Source organism: Danio aesculapii, chromosome 16 (genome assembly GCF_903798145.1).
Source record: "Danio aesculapii chromosome 16, fDanAes4.1, whole genome shotgun sequence".
Classification (NCBI taxonomy): domain Eukaryota; kingdom Metazoa; phylum Chordata; class Actinopteri; order Cypriniformes; family Danionidae; genus Danio; species Danio aesculapii.
In genome coordinates this window covers 42,811,201-42,833,422 of record NC_079450.1, presented here as the reverse complement: position 1 = coordinate 42,833,422, position 22,222 = coordinate 42,811,201, and the positions used below count along the sequence as shown (strand labels likewise).

Below are 22,222 nucleotides of genomic sequence, written 5' to 3'. Positions count from 1 at the left end.
ATTTAATAAAAAAATTACAATACATTACATTTTGTACGTTTACTACTTTTATTTATATTTATACAGTATTATAATGTTTGTTTTCTCGTGTATGTTGTTTAAAGCATTAAAATAAATAATAAGAAAGACTACAGCACATAACTTACTGGAAAACTGGTTGTCTTACAATCAATTATTGTAAAATTAATTTTAATAATAATAAATGATAAATATGTCTAGCATATTTTTATATTAATGCAACAGAGTACAGTATTTATGATTTTTGCTTTAATAATGATTGATTTTGGTGTAATGCATTTATTTTTATACATGCATATCCCAGCATGTCATCATTGATTTTTGCACTTTTTTTGTGTGTTGTGGAATCTGAAGTCAGTCCTTTTTTCTTGCTTTTCATGTTTGAATTGTATATACTGCATGTTGAACTAAATGTGAAATGCTGAATACATACATCATACAGGTTTTTCCATGGTGTCCTCCACTGATGGATAATCTGTTCAACTTAAAAATAAATTGTACTATTAAAACTTTACAGCAACACACCATACATATTCTTAAATAATTTCATTACAACTGTTAAAGGGACTGTTCAGACAAAAATCTAAATTTCCCATTAATTTACTCATGCACAGCTCATCAAAGATGTAGTTACCCTTTTTCTTCTGTAGAATATTAAAGAAGGGTTTTGGCTGAATCTGTGCTCAATGCTGATTCATATAAATGGCAGCCAATAGTGATTTTTGTTTTTTAGATTTAAAATACACATACAAACAAGTCTAAATCAATAGCCATTGCACCTAGTGACACCAAAGTCTTGTGAAGTAAAACTACTGGTCTGTGTAAGAAATTGAACATTATTTACTATATTATTAGCTTTAATTTAAAGTCTCCTCAAACAGTACTCATAAATGTCTGCCGTTGAGTGTGTAGCTTTTTTTAGCAAGGAGTGTGCCCTTGCAGAAACGTGACAATATTACAAATGCAATGCAGACATTCGTGAGTATTGTTTGAGGAAGCTTTTGATCAAAAGCCATTAATATTGTAAATAATGTTCAATTTCCCTAATTAATGGTAGATAAAATTTTTGGGAGAACTATCCCTTTAAATCTACAACTGTTCTGTCACATCTTTGGGAAATTTGAGGAAAGACACTTACTGTACATAATATCAGTATCAGTATGCTAATGTATTTTAATATTAAGTGGAAAATCATCCAAAGCAATATTAATTATTTATTTGTGTGTAATTTAAAATGTTGTTTTATGAGATTTTTTTTATATTTAATTAGTAAATTGATTCAATAATACAAAGGCTTAACTTTCTGATGTCAGGAAGAATATAATTTATTATTATTAAAAAAAAAATTAATTTCACATGTCTTTGGTTGTTTCTCATAGTATAGCAATTGTCCCCATTGTTTGGCAATGTTATGAAAACACCTGAGTGTATTAAGTCCCTAAATTTCATTTATGTATACATTAATTCATGAGAGGCTATGTGCTGTGTTTAATTGAATATTATGTTTATTTACAGCAAATTATGTTCTGCTCACCTGACTCATGCAGAGTTCTGTTCTGTTCTTTCATCTAGATACTCCTTGGCAGCCAGTCTTTGTATGGAGTCCACCATGATCTACTATATAGAGGTAAAGTTGTCTCTTTTCCCACAGACTATCAGGTACTTTTTAGTATTATTTTCTGGCAACAATGTTTACGTTGTTTTTGATTATGCAATATTATGCGATAACTCATTGCCATGTACAATGTGAAATTCATATAAAAATTGTAATTCTCTTAATTTTTTCACGAACAGCCCATTCAAGATGTAGGAGCCTTTTTTTTCTTCAAACTGTGGTACGTGTACTACTAGTGGTATGCGGACTTCCGTCTAGTGGTACGCAGAACAATTACTAAATAATAAAAGAAAAAATGTTTAAACCTTTGACGTGTACAATAACACCAATGTGACCAGCTCCGGCTGTTCTCTGAAGTGTACAAGCACACTGCTGTGCTTAGAAAATTTAGTGCATCGGGTCATCAGATGCTAAAAATAATGTGTGTTTAAAGTGTGTTTTCGATATATATATATATATATATATATATATATATATATATATATATATATATATATAGTTATTTGTTTTGTAAAGCTGCGTGGCTTTCATTTTCGTTTGTTACCTCAGATTTAGGCTAATTTGTCGCGAGACTTTCCATGCTTGAACTTTGGAGCTAGAATATAATTAAAGTTAGTCTCTGTGTGCGGTTAATGCAAACTCCACTGTGTACTTATTGAGATAAGAGAGATAAGATGTGATCTTAGTCGCACCTAATCACGGTAGGCTATTGCCACTCGTATGAATGGATAAATCACGTAGCCTATGAATTGGTCAAGCACTGTATTGATGCGTTTAATCCATACCTGTCAGCCCTCCCCTTTTTTACCAGGATTCTCCTGGATTTTACAATTTTGTCCAGCGATCATTCCGTTTAAGTATTTCCCCTATTTCTAATCTTTCTATGAAAAGTGAAAGTATCAATGGGCCGATTACAAATGTGTTATAATTGCAAGAGCTGTTCAAGAGAATTATGCTTTCGCTTTACTTAGGCTTGACAACACGTTGAAATTATTATTAAAATAACCACATTATTATTCACATAAACATGTATGTTCACTTGACATGTTTATTATGTTATGGAATTTTTATGCTTTAGAAGAATCAAAAACTTACATACAGCACCTTTAATTGTTTTTTGTTTATGTTGGCGACCAATCATTACTTGTGAGTAAACAATACAGCAAGATTGTGTAGACAATCTTGTCATAACCAGAATGGTATTACAGCCCAACACTATGATAGTTTTTTGTGTTCATCTTTACTAGGGTCCAGTGACTACTAGGGGGTCTCTGCAAACTTTCAATGAGGACCATTAGACTTCTTGAGAAGGATTGGCTCAGGGAAGGATTGACTGCAACCATCTCACCCCAACCCCTGGGTGCATCAGCATTGGATATTATGGGTTAAACCTCCTGTCTATTGTTTAGCTTGGCACTAATGGTTAAAGAAGTGGACTTGTGTTCAGATGGATGAAGATTCAGTCTCAGTACTAGCAGGGATTGTACATGTTGGGATTGAATAACCAGCACTCTCAACACACTCTATACCAGTGGTGGGCAAACTTTTTAGACCTGAGGACCACATCAAGTTTTGCAAACTAAGTGAAGGGCCACTTGTCAAATTCTTCAAAAAATAACTTTATTTATAGTGGCAGTATGCATGAAACCTATAATATCAGACAGCAACATGTCACATTAACACAAAATAGACTTTTTTATATTATTAAGTCAAATTTACAAGTCAAATTAATTTGCACTGCTATTTATATTTACTTATCAATTATCATAAAACAATAAAATAATCCCTTATAAAGTATAATAATAATAATGTAATAATTTTTACTGTGGAAAATAGAAAAGATATTGTCTGATAGAAAACAAATCTCATATTAACACATTATAAATAATTCTTAAAGTTTACTATTCAGTCAAGTTTACAATAATCTAATTTGCACTGCTTTTAGAATATATCAATCATAATAAAACTTGATAAAACCATAAAACTTTGATAAAATAACTTTTTGAAGTGGATGTGTGCATGGAAAATATATTCTATGACAAAAACTCATTTAACCAGCAATTATATAATTTGAGTCAAATTTACAACAATCTGATTTGAGCTTGTGTTAATATGCTCATATCAATCTTAAAACTATGAGATAAAACGAAAGAAGAATCTTAGTCTTTTTTTTAGTCTAAGTCAAGTTATTATGAGTGTGTTAATGTGAACAATGAGCCTGGTCCCCTCTCTTCGCAAGGGTGTCAAAGTCTGGAGTCGGCTACGGTAAAAACGTGAGGCGCAGCCGGTGGTTAAAACGTGAGGTGTGTGGAGCACATAAGCAGCGCGCAAAACCGTCGCAGCCAATAGTAAACCGTTCAAAATAGGCACCTCTTAACGCATAAATCGCTTTCCGTGTGATCATCCTTTTAGATTGTAGTCTTTAAAAACAGCAATACTTTCTTGGCATATTAGACCTACTGCTTTCTGTCCGATATTGGTGAAGTATTTTGTTGTTCATTCTTCCTTAAACACACAACATACAGAGTCAATTTTTCTTATTTTTGCCTGACTCATTTTCAGTCATTGACGGTTAAGTGCATTTTAATATCCGAGAGTGTGTTCCAGAATTAGACTAACTTTACCGCTTGCAATACTGCCATCACATGGCATCACTTCACCAAACTGTTGTTCGGTTAGGCTCGGACACACTAAGGTTGTAGTGTGACTGCAAATTGCAAATTTAAAACGTGACATAATTTTTAAGGGATGTCAGTTTCATGTGGATTAATTAATCATTGTTACTTTTCAATGAATGTGAACTGTCATAGTTTATTAAAGACGCAAACCCCTCACTGCACGTCAGCTGCACCTTCAGCAACCTCCTAATACATACAGCATGATGACTTTCATGAACAATTATGAGCGTCAAAATCGGAGGATCTGTTTGGCAAAAGATTTGACTGTTTATCACTGCTAGGCATGGGCCGGTAGAGAATTCTGATGGTATGATAACCTTGGATAAAAATATCACAATGTTGTGATCACTGCTCTAAAATAAGTTATTTTTAAATGTCTGGGTTAAAAAAAAACTTTTCCCCTTTGAACACAATATATTTTATTTTGAGAAAAATTTAAAATATTTTGGAGCTGTAAATATGTCAGGCTCAATAATTTAAATTAATCATTGAATTCTGCTGTCTTCATTAGTTTCAGAAACACAGATTTCTTTACAATTTAAAGCAGCATCTTTGGACATCTTTTCTGCTGGAGATACTGTTGTCCTAAAAAAAATAATAAATAAATAAAAAATTATACATATACCGTAGGAACAATATAGCAGAAAATTTTGGCGGTTTTCATACCTTGACTTATCCAAACCGCGGTATACCTTGAAAATGGCTATTTTCCCATGCTTAGTCATTGCAAATCAGACAACTTAAAAAAATACAAAACCATATAACTGAAGCACTGTGAGCAACAGTGCTTCTCTTCCTAACTAAACAGTACCATCATCGATGACATAAGCGTGTTCTGGCTTGGAAAGTAAAATTGCAATGTGAGTGCAAGCTGAGGGGAGGGGGGAGAAGCGCATCCTGGCACGATTTTAGCAAAGCGTGCCTAGTGTGAGTACACCCTAAGTTTACTCGACACACCATTGAATTGAATTAAAATATACTTTTAATACACTACCTATTTCGAAAGATATATTTTATAACACTTTTTATAGAATGCTAACCATCTTTATTGCACTTTTAAATATACTATCTGTACAAATAAAATACACTTATAAATTATTTAAAATATTTACAAGTTTGCCTTTATATGTCCACTTAGAGCACTTTTATAATATACTTGTAGTTCATAGTAGTTAAGCTCAAGATCAAGTGTACTCAACTGTGCTGTTTTTTTTAAACTAAAATATGCTACAAAATAATTTTTTTAGCATTTTAGTACAATTCAAAGGCTTTTATGCACTTTTAAACTTTTAAAAAAATTTACCGGTACAAAAATACACTTGTTATTCATTCACAGTATAAAATTAACATACAAACAAAAATATGCTAGAACTTTTTTTTTTATCTCACCTTATTTTGGACACACATGGTCCAAAAACAAACGAACTATGAAGACACAAAAGTTAAAACATAGAATTTCACAAATTAAGTCACATACTTTCATACAGATTATGACACCAATAGTTCCACAGGCTAAAGTAAAATAAGATTTTTTCTAGAGTAAAATTTAAGACAGAATTTAATTTTAATTTGTTAGTAATTTTTTGTTATTGTCCGACTCTGTAAACAGTATAATCTACATACATCTGTACATAATCCACAAGCTGCTCCTCTGTTCTCATGGGCTCCACACAGAAGTCATGATCAGTGTTGGGCATCTCTGTGACATAAGGAGATTGAGAAACAAGTCAGATAAATTGAATTTACACACCTATCATATGCATAGAGGAAAAAACCTGTAAAAACCATAACTAAGTAAATAAATCCATTTTAAAATAGATAAAATATGAAAATGAATGTTTTTTCTTCGTTCAAACATTTATTCATTTTTGAACATTAGTTCCGTATTTACTTTTTCTTTAGCTTAACATGATAACAAGAGGGGTGGCTATCAGTCATCAAAAGGCAGTCTTTATGCCATCATTGGCTTATCTTTTTTTTCTGGCTTCTGATGATTGATAGAAACATGCTGACATTCACATAAATTATTAGACAACAGGCTAATATCAACAGTAATGTTTGTACATAAATGAAATTTGGTTACCTGGAAGGTCAGTCCTATGTTGTTTCTGATTTCAAAATCCTCGCTTTCTGAAGTTCTGTCTTCCAAGGAGAATTTGTTGTTGGATGTATTCTCTTTATTTTGACGATTAGACCGTGATAGCTGACCCCTCACAGCGCTGCGTTTTTGACTCAAAATTGCCTCAGTGCATCACAGAATTGGGCAGGGCTCCTTCTGCATACTTTGCTTCAGTTTATTGTGAAAAGTGCCATTCAAGCACACTTGAACTCAACTGCACAATTACAAAAATAAAAGAAATCTACTATATTTTTTAACAATGTATTCTTTAAAAGTAATTAAATACATATGACATTACCAGTTTATGAGGCAATGATTACATTTTTATCAAATCCAAGAAATAAAATAAATAGCCAACTTTGCAAAAAAGAATTAACAACATCAACACTAGACTACTACTAACCAAAAAGTGAATTAAAATACATATATAAATACACTTACATCTTGTTCTTGAAGTGCTTTATTTTTGCACACTGATTTTGTAGTTAATTTGCAGAGTATTATTTTAATACTACTGTATGTGTCACATTGGGGAAATGCAGTTACATTTATTTTATTTTTATTTATTATTATTTTTTTTTATACCTGCTCCGGGTGTGTGGTCAGTATGTTCACTGCTGTGTGTGCACTTGGACGGGTTAAATGCAGAGAACAAATGATGTTTTGGTATGGGTCACCATACTTGGCCACATGTCAGGTCATTTCACATTTAAAAATGTAATTAGATCAAATGACTTATTTTATTTTATGTATTATGATGGCAGGTTACAACTTACAACACCATTTCCAGTAAGTATTTAATGTGAAGTCATTTTAGAACTTGACTAACTATTATGATGCCAACTAAACAACATCAAACATCAAAGCTGGCAACATCCTTACTGCAAAAGTCTTAAAACAATTGATGATGAGTGCAGTTGAGGTGTAACCATGTCAAAATTCTATCAACAACAGCATTTAGAGTAAATAGGATTATTTTATTGAATCTCTTTAATTTGTCTTGTTTTTTTTTATTTGAATTTGAACTTGAAAGGAGCATAGAAAAGCCATCAAATAACCAAGCATATAAATTGAGGTTTTGCCTGTCTGATGCTTCAACAGTTATATGTGGACTTGAGACTGTGTGCTCTTATCTTGAGAGGAGCATCAGAGAATGGAGCACCATAATCCTAACTAAAATAGCAATTTTGCTATAATCTTTTAGATTTTAATATTCTATTTTGAAATTATGAAAACATCAATTGTAAAAGTTATATATGTAATTACTATAATTGTTACATATAAAACAAATTTGAATAGCAATTTATTATATTCAAATGAGTAAATGCAATACGTTCACAGAGTGCAATTGTTTTGTTTAAAATAGTGGTCAAACAAATTTATTCTCTATATTTTCTAGAAGCTTTATTAAAATAAGTAATGTACATGTGTCTGATTTCTTTGGCTGTGCAATCTGTACAATAAAAACACCAATACCTTGACAGCATTGTGTGCAAGTTGCTAAATGTTTTGTTGCAATAATTGTTTTGCTACAACACTTTATTTTTAATGAGACTAATATTGTGAATAATGCTTTAAAATGTGATTATTTATTCAGTGAATCGTTTTCTTTTGCAACAACATATAAAGTTGGTTATATATGTGTAGAGTTAGTAATGAAGTGCATTAAGTTGTACCATTTGTATAGTGTAATGTTTTTATTTTACTCAATTCGATTACATTTATCAGGTATTTATTTATTCATTTATTTATTTGTAATTTAAGCAAATGTCACTTTCGCCACGTTTATTGGAGATTTAATTTGTTTTAAAATATAAAAATGTTTAGGTGTGTAGTACACTTCAATCAGTGACTTGGAGTCAGATCTAAATGACAAAACCTTGGATCACCCCTCATTATAAACGGAATTACTTGTATAAGCTTGTATATCAGGCTTAAAATAATTTAGCAGTAAACATGTTAAGCTATTCTTTCACCAAAATAGCAGGCAATAAGCATCAACCAGTAATATGCAGATAAGAATGCTGCTTTGCATTTTGCATATATTTGTGTGTGGAGGCCCTATAGGCTACTGTTTTTTCATTAATTCAATATTTTGTTCAATAGCTTTTGATCTATGCTTGCATTATTTCAACGTTTTCTATATGCACAATCTAAAAGAAACTGTCTAAATTGTGCTCTTTAAATCTGTCATAAAAGATAATGCAGCATAAATTGCATTTGATCATTAATGCAAAACCTATTACCAGTGAAATTTTCTCTTTATTACATTTGGCTATTTAAAAAATCTTTTGAGAGTTGGCAATATATTTATATGGTTTTTCGTCTGATTTGCTGCTGCTGTGATCTGAGTAAGTGTTTTAATACTTTCACTATTTTGATCTCTATTTTGGTCTTTACTTTTCTAATACATTTGAATAAAGAGTTTGCAAAAAAAAACAAAAAACATTATTTTATATATTATTTCATATGCATTATTATTTATAAATATGTATGTATACACACACATACATACATACATATATATATATATATATATATATATATATATATATATATATATATATATATATATATATATATATATACATATATATATATATATATATATATATATATATATATATATATATATATATATATATATATATATGTGTATATATATATATATATATATATATATATATATATGTATGTATGTATGTATGTGTGTGTATACATACATATTTATAAATAATAATGCATATATATATATATATATATATATATTTATATATATATTATCATTATTATTATTTTTTAAATTACATTCTTAGTAACATTAGTTGTTAAATGACATTTTATCTCTTTCATTACAGGTCACGATGTTGATAAAAGTGCAGTTTGGAAGCAAGAAGAAATATATTAAACTGGAAGAAATTTGTTTCTTTGATTTTCTCAGTGCGGGTGAGGTTATTTAGTTAATAAAGAATAAATATATATAGAGCAATAATAATAATAATAAAAGTAATCTTGAAATATTTTATAAATTATACGTTGATGTTATGATGTAGTCCAGCAGAAGTTTCTGATACCAGAGGATACAACAATGAAAGTCACAGATGACCATGGCGTGGAGGTGGATGAGGATGTATTTCCAGAACTTGCCACAAACAAAGAAATGTGTTTTATCATCCACACTGATGATGGTAGGATTTTTATAAAAAAAAAATTTTTTTTATAGATTTTAAAAGTTTGTGTCATGAGTTAGAGTGAAACTGTGTGCATTTCAGAACTTCCATTTGCTGAAACATCAAAGGGCTCTACAGACTTCTCAGACCTGACAGAGTTTGGTGCCTCTTCCAATCATACAGAATATGTTACTGTCACTACTTGTGGTAAGTAGAGTTATTTGTAGGCCCACGCGGAATCTGTGCGCGCAGAATTCCGCAGATTTTCTGCAGATTTTTACCCCATCATTAATTCATAAACTCTGATCAGCGAAATATCTACCCTACCACACAACATTAGTTGCTAGATTAGCCTAATTGTCTTATACTGTGTTGTTTTTGTGATTTATCAGATCTGACTGTCCTGCAGCAAGGTGTTGTTTAACCTGTAATGGACAGAGTCCATGCAAGAAATGTACGTTTCCTTTTTTTGTTTTGTTTTTTACTTCCATACAGATAGATCTGTAAACTATCTATAACTATGTTCTACTGTTAACATATAGTTAGAAAATAAATGCATTTTAAACTATTAAATATATACTGTTATTAGATAAGTTGTTTTTTTGTTTTTAAAACAGGTCTATCTGTGGTTGTTATTTTTCTATATAATATTTTATTTCTTTTAGAATATCAAGCAAATTCTAACTTCAAAGCCTGCAGGGCTGACTGTGATTAAAGAGTATGAAGAGACTGGGAGTTTAAAAGATTCCACCAGACAATTAATGGTGAACATAATCGTAGCTCACATGCGTGAAAAGGAAGGGTAAGAAGTTTAAGAACATATGACTATTCCTTTTTATCAGAAAATGATCTTAAGATGTATGTTTTTCTTTGCAGAAGAGCTGTTAGTAAAGGAGCAAAAGAGTTTCATGCCTTTGGTATTGTGTCACTGTTCCCAACCTTGAAAGACCCATACTCTAAGAAAGGATATGTAAGTTTTCCAACCAAACTAAAAACATTTTTATGCTTGAGCCTTTGCAATTGTATTATTTTGTCTAACATAATATACTGCTTTTTGTCAGGAACATTTCTATGACATTCAGAGTAACACAGGCTTTCTTGAGTGGCGCATGAAGACCGTTCAGCGTAAATCCAGAACCTCCTCTACCTCACAGAGCAGAGTGGAGCTTAAAGGAGGTCCCACATTATCAAGAACAATTGGAGCTCTACATGACCAGCGAATGGGAGATGAATGCATGGAAGCTATGTCACTCCTCCACCACACAACTGATCATGACACCGTGTTCAATAAGACGAAAGAAACTTTCCACTACCGTCAACAGATTCTCCATGACCCTCAGCGCTCAGCTGATGTACTACAAATGTTTCCGCGTTTCTTGGATGTCAAAGGACTGGTAAATATTCAATAAAAAACATTTTTTAAAATAAAAAAACATTAAGTCACATTAAATGTCTAAACGGTTGTTTTTTATTTTTTTTATTAGATTTTGCAAGACTTCTCATTGATGTTTGGAGCAGAGGTTGCTTCAAGATTCTTGGAAAAATGGAACACCAGTTTTAAAGAAAAAGTCATCCAGGAGGCCAGGAACCTTAAAGAGACTGCTCTGCTAAAACAGCATTTGAAAGCTGCACAGAAGGAGGATTCTGACACAACTGATGATCCAGGTACAGTCATTGTTAAAATAACAATGAGTTTACTTAAAACTTCTGGTTGAAGGGTTACTCTAAAATTAAGATTTTACCATTAATCACTTACCCCATGTTGTTCCAAACTTGTAAAAAACTATGTTTATCTTCTGAATATAAAAAATATTGAATAAAATTCAGGAGACTTGTGACTGTCCCATTAACTGCCAGCTAAATTTTACTGGCAAGGTTCAGAAAAATATGAAACACATTGTCAAATAGTCAATCTGCCATCAGTGCTTCAACTTTAATTTTATAAAGCAAGAAGAATACTTTTGCGTACAAAAAGTGTTATTGACACTTCATATAATTCAGTCTGAACCATTGATTTCAGATGGAATTTTACTTTTCTGGACCTTGACAAGTTTATTACTTGATTTTCAGTTGGTCAGACACAAGCTTCCTGGTTTTCATCCAAATTATTTTCATAATAAGTTGTATTATGAAAATGAACAAAGATTTTATAGGTGTGGAACGACATGTGATTTAATGATAACTGTAGGAAAATCCGTTTTTTCCTTAGGTCCCTTCACTCTAGTATTTTGTATCACCAGTGAGTGTCTGCATCAAGACCGTCCAAGCTTGGAAAAAATGAGAAGAAAATCAGCTGAATGGTTCAGTATGACTTTATTCTGACACAAGGGAGGAAAGAGCAATCTTATATACACATTGAGGATCCTCCTGCAACTGAGCACTAACACAAAAGAATATTATCATAGAAGGAGGGAAACAACGATACAAAAACAGCTTACAGCAACCAGAATACGTGAGAATTTGTGCATGTAGGTATGCGTGCATCTGTGAGCGAGTCAGATAGTTACTTTTGCTCAAGGACGAAAGGTTCCGGCCACACCGAGATAAGATGAACAGAATATGCATACCCACACACATTTCTGCAGTGAAAAGACACAGTAGAGAGAACAGAAAAACAGGCTGTAAAAACAGTAGAATACACACACATAATAATCAAATCCTTCAATCCCCTCTTTTAGGCTCTAAAAAGCCTAACGCATAGGAAGTCGCTCATACCCACGACCAGTCATACTCTCAATGGTAGCATAAACACGATTCATTATACATTGTACAAGACATGGGCCGCAACAACAAATCAATAATACAACAACAATAATAGGAATCATCATCGATATAAAAGGCGTCACCCAGCCAAAAAGATTGTGGAAAATATTCCATCCACCATTATGATCGGGCGATAGTCAGCTGTCATAGCATTTTTCAATTTAGTCAGGGTACCTAAGGCATCTCTCATAGCATCACTATTGATGTCATCTGATATATAAGTGCAACATGTTGTGTTTAGCAATACGCACACACCTCCACCAGAGGCAGTCAAAAGGTCGAGTGCCATCCTATTTTGCATTACCATTGTCCTAATGTTAGAGATCTCTTTATTTTGAGCCTTATCTATAATTTGAGATGCATTAATGAATAATCCCAACCTGTAATCCAATGTTTCAAGCCTTAGCATAACCTTTCCCACACCTATCTGAGGAAACAAGGACAATGTGACCTTGTTACTCGTGGACCATAGTTTGAACTCATCAGGAACGTCCTCACCCCATATGGGGTCATGGGGCACAAAAGTGGGCACACTTCTTCGTCTTCTCCTTGATTCAGCGCCTGGTACAGTGGCCATGATGAACGTGTGATCAGTAACATGTATTGGGGCACATTGACCAATCCAGTTTGCGGGTAGTGACATGTAGGCTGTTCGCCCACATAACCACCATCCACCTTGGACAACATAGGTGCCATTAGAGGGGCCCGACATACTTACGGGCGCTCCCCTTGCTACTGCGCCATATCTGCTCACAGTTGAGAGTGCTGCCCATATAGATAGTGCCATTGGTCTGATTATAACACATAGGATGCTTCAAGGTGTGGTTAAAGAAAACCTTGTGTCCAATTGGTCTTCCTTGTGAGGTATGATTAAATTTTACCCAAAACATTGAATCACAGGTTCCTTTTTTGAGGCCTATCCTATCAATGTCAGAATCATTTATTTGAATTTGGGGGTCCTGATAACCACATCCAGCAAAGCTTGCATAACACTTAGCCTGAGTTTATTCATTGGTTTACCATATAGGGTGTTCTGTTTGGCTGAGTGAGGCATCACTGAACAAACATAACAATTCGACACATTGTATGATTTTACCAAAACCTTCACATATTTATACCACAGGTTCACTCCAATAGGATCCTCTCCTGGCTCTTCCTCCCAATCGAAATATCTATGCTCACTCCATCGCCTGTGCTGATGACGTAAGGCAGGCAGTGAAATAAACAGACACACTTCTCCAGCTTATGGTGTGAACTGACAGTTTCTATTTGATAAACAGCGCTGCGTGTTCAGCTCCTCTGCTATCAGATAGCAACCATACAGTTTATCCTCCAGACGTTGTTAGAATTAGATGGCTGGCCAGCACTTCAATCATGTGGGTGTGGGGCGCCCCTCTGGAAAGAAAAGAAATCTCAAGACAGATTATGACTGAATATACACATATATGCAAACAAACTTTAAACATTAGATGGAGCCTCCTTCAGTCTGGTTGCATGGATCCACTGTGGGAAAGACGAAGTTAAGACAGCAGTTCGAGTGACTGCAACAACTTCAGCGGGTGCACTATATTTGGTATCAGAAAGACCCTCACCCATGTTAGCAAATTGTTTAATTAATACTTTGTCCCCAACCTTGAAGGGGTGTGTTTTATCCCCTGGCATTAGTGCTGCACAGGAATGTAATTTAGCCCAGTATTGGTTCAAAACCCCAATCAGTTGTTGCATATACTCGCTAATATGAACATCACATGAGCCATCACCCAGTGCATGCCCTCCCTTTCTCCAGGGGGCTGGAAAGGGTCTACCCATTACTGTTTCATAGGGTGACAGCCCCTGGAGTCCCTTGTGAGGGGACATTCTCATGTCCGCCAGTACCACTGGGATTAATGCAGGCCAATCAGAGCGTCCCATGCTCTGCATAGCTTTTCTCAATTTGTCTTTGATTGTTCTGTTGTTCTCTCTACTACACCTGATGACTGTGGGTGGTATGGTATGTGCAAGTGCCATGTAATGCCTAATTCTTTAGCAAGGCCTTAAATCACCTTTGCTGTGAAAGCAGTGCCTTTGTCAGAGTCAATGCCACATGGTATACCATATCTGGGAATAATGTCTTTTGTTAGATATAAAATCACAGTTTTTGCATCTTCCTTCGCACAGGGGAACGCTTCATGGGCCTTCTGGCATTTGCAGCTGTTGGTGTTTAGCCCATGGTTTAGTCACATGATTTTGAGCACAAACTAAACATCTGTCTAATGTGCTGTTAACATGATGTGATAAGTGAAGTATACACAGGAAAAGACATCATTGTGTCCAGTACCCCTCTTCGGCCGCGATGTGTAACACCGTGAAACTCGCGGACAAGAAAAGGTGCACAAGCAGAAGGAATGCACACACGACCATTGCCATCCAGCAAAATTCCTGAGGAATCAGGATGAGCATCGAGCTCTTCCCAATAAGTTTTGTCTGCCACTGAGGCTATAGCTTGAATGGCCACAATGTCAATAGGTGGGAGCATAGCACTAGTCAGCACAGATGAGGAAGTGGAAACCTGAGAGATATTCAGCCAACTTGGCATCCTCCCAGATTGAGCAGCTGCTTTGGCTGCTGTGTCAGCCATGTTATTCCCCTTGGCCTCAGGGGTGTCAAATGTAGAATGGGCTTTCGTTTTAATAACGGCTAGTGATCTAGGCAAACGGCAGGCCTGTATGAGATCCATGACCAATGAGCTGTGAGATATGGGTTTGCCGTCTGCGGCCACAAACCCACGGGTAGCCCAAATTTGTCCAAAATCATGGGCGACGCCAAAGGCGTATCTACTGTCAGTGTAAATGTTAACATCCTGATCAGCAGCAATGTGACAAGCTCTGGTCAAGGCAATGAGCTCAGCTGCTTGGGCTGAGGAAAAAGGCACAGCTGCAGCTTCAATCACTTTGTCTGGCAATTCACAGACAGCATAACCTGTGAGGTATACACCATCTTGTGGTTTTGAGCACGAGCCATCAACATAGAGGTTTCTAACCCCAGGAATAGGTGTGCGGGGGTACACCGTGCTGCTGATAATGATTGGGCTGCTGATAATGATTGGGCTGCTGGCAACCACCCTGGGCACCGTTGGCCCATTGCTGACTTCCTTGCTGCTCTCTCTGTTTCTTTCTACAATCTCTCACCCACAATAAGTTTTCCACAATAATTACAATTCTTTACAGTTTTGGCTTAGGCCAGTCCCCTTTATTGGGCTGCCCTCCTCTAGCGTTATCACTTTTCTTTTGTCCTTGTACAAACACACATGCAGTATTCTTTCTGCCATCTGGAAACATGCCATCACCCTCTAACGTTCTAATCTTTTCGCCAGCAGCCCTGATAGTCAGGCTGTTTCTGTCACAGAGATGGGTTTTAAGAACATCTCTGCAGCCAGGCAGACAATTATTCAGAAATGTGGACAGGAAAATTGGATTAGCCACGCCCTTATTCAAATCCAATCCTTCCATGCTGACCCACACCTCAGCAAAACGTCTAAAGAAAGTGGGGACCGTCTCACCCTTTTCCTGCTTACAGGAAGTGACATGAGACAGATCATGGTTGGCTGTTCTTTTCTCCACCAAATATTTAGTTAATTGTGTGCGAAAGTCAGCGAGTAGTCTGTCCTGCTCATCCTTCCAGGGCAGTGAAGCGAGCACTCTCGCCCTCTACTTTTGTTTCTTTTTCATGACTGACTTTATCATTCTCATGGTTTAATGCGGGAATTTTGGCAGATATCTCAGCGTCATCATAATCTTTGCCCATCTTAGCTTGCAATACAAATCTGTAATCTGCCCCTATCAACTGGCAATGGCGCAAACTCCTGATTAACATATCGACAAAAGCTATGGGGTTGTCAACACCAGGAAGCAGAGAAATCAAATCTTTCAGCGCGCTGGGTGAGGGTGGTACAATGTCAATGCCTTTGGCTTTGGCCACCCACACAGCAGTTACATTCTTTGGTGGGTCAATTATAGACCTTTCGTCTGGACCTGCGTCCTTGGGTCTACTACAATTATCGTCTTCACACACATTGTCCCTCTGCCATTGTTTTAATGAGGGATAACTCCCCGCGACTGGAGCAACTGGGCTCACTGGTGCTGAGGGTGCACATATCTGCTTTTCAGCTGATGCCTTACTGGGGCCCAGTTCAGCAGGGGCAGGAGGGGTCGCATAGGGGGGTGGAAGGCTGTTAAAGCTGCGTTTCACACCCTCTCTCTCCCTATCTTTAGCTGTCGGGGGCTTTGGAACTGTTTTTAACACGGCTTTAGGAACATAGATATTCTTTTTATCATTCCAAATTGAACTCATCTTATACCATGTGCCATAGGCCTCTGTCATATATTTCATATCCCATTCAGGGTCTCCCATACCACCATAAGTCAGGTTGTAGGCAAATTTTAAATAACTGGGGTCGAATGTCCCTTCTCAGGGGAAATTCCGCCACTGGGATTGACCCTCAATCCATCCTGCTAAATTTGAGATGTATACTTCAGTGTAAAATCCCCACCCACATCTATTCATCCAATTCATAGGGGTCTCACTGGGCTCAGGCTTTGGATAACTTTTGCCCATGATGAGAAGACTAACTGGTGATAATTTGTTTTGTGTAGTTTTTTTTTTTAGTCTATATTTGTAAGCGCTTTATCACACGGTTTTCAGCTACCGTGTGATCTTCCACATACTGTGCAACCCAAATTTAATCGGGTACAAGAACACAACTATGCAGGATAACCCATCATCTACACACTGTGCAACCCAAATTTAATCGGGTACAAGAACACAATTATGTAGGATAAACCATCATCTACACCGTCGTGGTGTAGGATAACACATCCACACATTCACTGTGTGGGATAACCTCTAAATCTACAAAATTCTACAGATAAAACAGGATATATCTAATCAGGCAGAGTGAATAAAATTCTCTTACCTGACCAGATATATCCCGGACGAGCCCCCAGAACTGTAGGAAAATCCGTTTTTTCCTTAGGTCCCTTCACTCTAGTATTTTGTATCACCAGTGAGTGTCTGCATCAAGACCGTCCAAGCTTGGAAAAGATGAGAAGAAAATCAGCTGAATGGTTCAGTATGACTTTATTCTGACACAAGGGAGGAAAGAGCAATCTTATATACACATTGAGGATCCTCCTGCAACTGAGCACTAACACAAAAGAATAGTATCATAGAAGGAGGGAAACAACGATACAAAAACAGCTTACAGCAACCAGAATACGTGAGAATTTGTGCATGTAGGTATGCGTGCATCTGTGAGCGAGTCAGATAGTTACTTTTGCTCAAGGACGAAAGGTTCCGGCCACACCGAGATAAGATGAACAGAATATGCATACCCACACACATTTCTGCAGTGAAAAGACACAGTAGAGAGAACAGAAAAACAGGCTGTAAAAACAGTAGAATACACACACATAATAATCAAATCCTTCAATAACATTTTCATTGTGAGATGGAGTAAATTCGAAAGTTTTTGATTATTTACCAAATGGATTTATTCTCTAAATGTCTGCTAAAAACACAACACAGTTGTTTTCTAAAATATATTCTATTACGAAAGATCATCAGTAAATTCATGGTTTGTAAAAGTTGTTCAAAATAAATTATTTCCATTAAAAATGATAAATGTAAAAGTTTCCTTGGCTTTGATATTAACTATATGAACTTTGTTTGATCTTTATCACACAACAATTTCCCACTAACAGTTTGTACTTGTAAGTTATTATGACACATTATTATTAAACTGTTATTATTATTATTATTATTATTATTATTATATAACTGTTATTATTAAACAGACTGGTTTGAAACAACTACTGTTATTTTCTGTCTTCAGAATGGGACAGCGACATGGCTTCTCTATTTGTCCTGCTGCATCTTCTTACTCCACAACCAGCTGGAAGAAAGCGGCCTAAGAAGATCAGTGTTGAAGAGGCAACAACTCATCTGGTCAAATTTTATAAGGTTTGCTAAAATAAAACACTATTCTAGTTTAAATATTTTATTTAATGCCTAATTTTAAGCAAACTGCTAATAAAGGGGTATTTATGTCATTTCAGTCATGCCAAAGCCTTGATGATCATCTCCTGACCACTGAAGGAAACCCTCAGCCGTATCTTCTTGCCTCAAGGACATCAAAAGCACAGGTTTCCACCTTCTACATTGTCATGGACAGAAAAATTCTGCCTTGTCAGTCATGTACATCCTTGGGTGCATTTGACGAGCTGTTCAAATACCATTTTGTTTTCGGTGTGAAATATGATGATGCTCTGTCCAGCCTGTACACATTTGTGCAGACAACTGTGTACAATATCGATATAGGTACAACTGAGGAAACTCCAAAAGTCAAAGAGCTTAGAGCAAGGCTTCTGAACAAGCACTAATTTATTTTTTTCGACCGAAATGTTAACGTGTTTCCTCTGCACTTCATCATTTGGCTCACCTTTGCTTTTGTTCAGGCACCTCAAACTAATTCATGGAATGTATCCTGGGAAAAATCTAAGACTGAAATGTGGTCAAGCAGGTTGTTGCTTGCAGTTTTCTAGTTATTCTGGGTTTAGGAGACACCTCATTAAGATACATTCTTCAGTTGGTGACAGATTTGACTTTTATGATACCCCTTCCAGTCATGATAGTGAAGAACAAAATGCCCAGTCCTTAAATGATACAATGGCTTCTACTTCATCTCAATGTCAAAGTGTTGAAGCAGTCCCTTCTACTCACAAGAAAGATATGTGTGCATCCACTATAGCAAAGCTTTTAGCAAGTGGAGTTCCAAATACTGTAGTTCTTTCCACAATTGAAAATTTTGGAGGAATTTGTGGAAGATTTGCACTCTGATATTAAGGACCATGTTTTAAACCTACTTCCAAGTAACAATACATCAAGACCAGCAATATAAGAGTTATTTGAAAGTTTGGACAACCCTTTCAGTGAATTGAACTCTGATACCAAATGGAAGAAGTATTTTAGAGAAAAATGGGGAGTAGTAGACCCCGTTGAACTGTATCTTGGTGTAAGGTATGACACCAGACGAAATAATAAAACTGGAAATTATGAACAAGTTCCTGTTAATAATAAATTCATATATATACCAATTTTGAAAACACCAGTTCATTTTCAGAAATGAAAAAAATTGTGAGATGATGCAAACATGTACTCAGTCTGACATATATGAAGACTTCTGCGATGGAAGCTATTTTAAAAATCATCCTTTATTTTCAACTAACAAGTTTACACTCCAAATTCAATTATACTATGATGAGTTTAAATGTGCAAATCCTCTTGGCTCCAAAAAAGGTATCCATAAAATTGGATGCCTTTACTTCATTCTTAGAAATCTTGCTCCAAAGGTGAACTCTGCCCTCATGAACATCCACTTGGTGTCTCTGTTTCATGCCCAAGATGTAAAAAAAAATATGGGATTGATGAAATGCTGAAACCCTTAATAAGGGACTTGAAAATATTAGAAACTGTTGGGGTTGCTGTTCCATTTGCTGATCAACCTGTACGTGGCACACTTGCTCTCATTACTGGGGATAATTTAGGCATGCATAGCATTCTTGGATTCTTGGAATCATTTAGTGCAAATTATTTCTGTCGATTTTGCTTAATTGATAAATCTTCAGCTCAGTTCGTTTTCTCAGAGGATGATCCAAGTTTGACTTTAAGATCTCCAGTATTGAATGATCAGCATTTTGCCAGTTTGGAAGATGATCCAACACTGACTTCCTCTTTTGGCATCAAGAGGAAAAGCATACTTAATACTTTGCAGTATTTTAATACTGGAGAAAACTATGCTTTTGATATTATGCATGACATTTTGAAAGGGGTTGGTCAATACGAGATTAAATTAATTTTTGAATATCTAATTCAACATTTCATCTCTAAAGAAAGCTTGTTGAACAGGATTTATGCTTTTAATTATGGCTTTATGCAAACTAAAAACAAACCCACGAATATTAACCTTGACTGCGGAGGACATGGAATAGGCTTAAATGCATCGCAAACACTGTGTTTAATTACAAACAAACCTTTGATATTTGGTGACCTGGTACCAGAGGATGATTTGCACTGGCACTTGTTGCTTTTGTTGTTGAACATCATTAACATTGTTTTTTCTTACTCAATTACTGAGGGGATGACAGTTTATTTGAAGCATCTTATTATTGAACATCATAAACTCTTTAAGGAACTGTACCCATCAAACAACTTGCTTCCAAAACACCATTTTATGGTGCATTACCCAAGGTGTATTAGAAAGGTTGGGCCACTCATTCATATCTGGACCATGAGATTTGAGGCGAAACACAAATTTTTCAAAGATTCTGTGAAGAACTTTAAAAATTTGACCGTTTCGCTTGCAAATAAACACCAGTTTGTAGTAGCATATCATTGGGAATGCTTGTCTTTAAAGACAGTTGAATCTGGTCCAGTCAAAATTAGTTCACTTGACACACTTAAATTTTAAGAAGATGTAAGTTCCTCTCTCCAAGTTGATTCACAAGCCACTGTCAATCTCACAAAGTGGGTAAGATGTTGTGGTGTTGAGTATCGTGTTGGACTCTTTGTTTGCACAGGTACAAATGAAAACATGCCAGTTTTCAGTAAAATAACCTCAATCATTTTACATAATGAGTGAGTGAAAACCTTCCAAGAAAGGTACTTGTTGTAGAAAGTGAAAGATTAAGACATTTCAAATCTTTTGATTCCCAGATGTCATATGGTTGTGATTCACAATTTTATGTTTTGTCAGAGAGTTGTATTATATGATTTGTTATTGAAATGAGTTCACTGTGAAGTTCTTGTTACTTCATCTGATGTATATGTGTCTACCTCAGGTTACACAATCCTGTAGAATTTTGTTTTTATATAATTCTGCAAACTTGATTTTATAAAATGCAGTGATGTGCTGACAGGGTTTTATACATGTTTACTTCTTAGTTTTTACTCTGTTAGCTGCCAACATTTAATGTATTGCTATTAGATTGTATTTTATAATGCTAATTAATTTCAAAGTTTGTCCATGCATGTAACTTTTAAAACTAATGTATGGATTTGTTTAAATAAAAGCTTTAAGTGAAGAGTATGTCATTCAGTGTCATCATTTTCACATATATATATATATATATATTGTGTGAAGTACATTTAACTCTAAAAAAGTGTTGATTTTTAACACTGATACGAGTTTATATTTTACAAGTACTCTCTGTAGGAGTATTATTTTAACTCCAAAAAGAGTTAAATTTTAACAAAAAAAAAGGTGTTAAAATTTAACTAAAAAAATTTAGCTACTTTAACTCTGTACTAGAGTTAATTCGATGGTCACACATGTACACTCAGATTGAGTTGATTTTAACTCCTAGGGAGTATATTCCAAAGACCAAAATTTGCTGTGTAGTTTGTTGATTTGCCGTTTCCCAAATCCGTCGCTCCAACGAACATTCGCAAACTGCGTCGCAAACTTGAGCGCTTGCAACTACAGCTCTGCAGCTGTAGTTTGAAACGTAGTTTCTGTCTGTGTTCTATTGCCACTTATCTCCCCTATACCCTATTCATTTAGAACACTCTAACATTTAAACTTCGAATGATTAAAAATAAAAAAGCATTACGATCATCTCTCTTAGGTGTAATTTGCTTTCTAACTATTTTTACAGTTCAGTTTTAGCAACCTTCATGTTTACAGTTGTGCTCCCTTCGCAGTGCACTTTAAAAACATTGATGTAATTTTGAACACAGCCTCAAGCAAAAGCTATAGGTGACCTATTATTTAAAAGCGGAATATATAAGGTCTCTAAAGCTTGTGAAAAAAAGCATACGTTAATTC

At 35.2% G+C, this 22,222-nt stretch overlaps 1 protein-coding gene across 1 annotated transcript; it reads left to right on the top strand.

Moving 5' to 3' along the window:
* Nucleotides 1-10,278: 10,278 nt before the first annotated feature.
* Nucleotides 10,279-12,953, top strand: LOC130243795 (uncharacterized). The gene is made up of 5 exons (XM_056476096.1): nt 10,279-10,402; nt 10,477-10,570; nt 10,662-10,994; nt 11,085-11,265; nt 12,922-12,953. Exons 1-5 carry the CDS (start codon nt 10,362-10,364, stop codon nt 12,951-12,953), a joined length of 681 nt encoding a protein of 226 aa, XP_056332071.1. The 5' UTR covers nt 10,279-10,361.
* Nucleotides 12,954-22,222: the final 9,269 nt, after the last annotated feature.

Bases quoted from the DNA above. Each gene is read 5' to 3' on its own strand.
- LOC130243795 (XM_056476096.1), top strand. From the start codon at position 10,362: ATGGTGAACATAATCGTAGCTCACATGCGTGAAAAGGAAGG. The intron at 10,403-10,476 runs GTAAGAAGTTTA...TTTTCTTTGCAG, and splicing joins CACATGCGTGAAAAGGAAGG to AAGAGCTGTTAGTAAAGGAG. The intron at 11,266-12,921 runs GTACAGTCATTG...TCCTTGATTCAG, and splicing joins TGACACAACTGATGATCCAG to CGCCTGGTACAGTGGCCATG.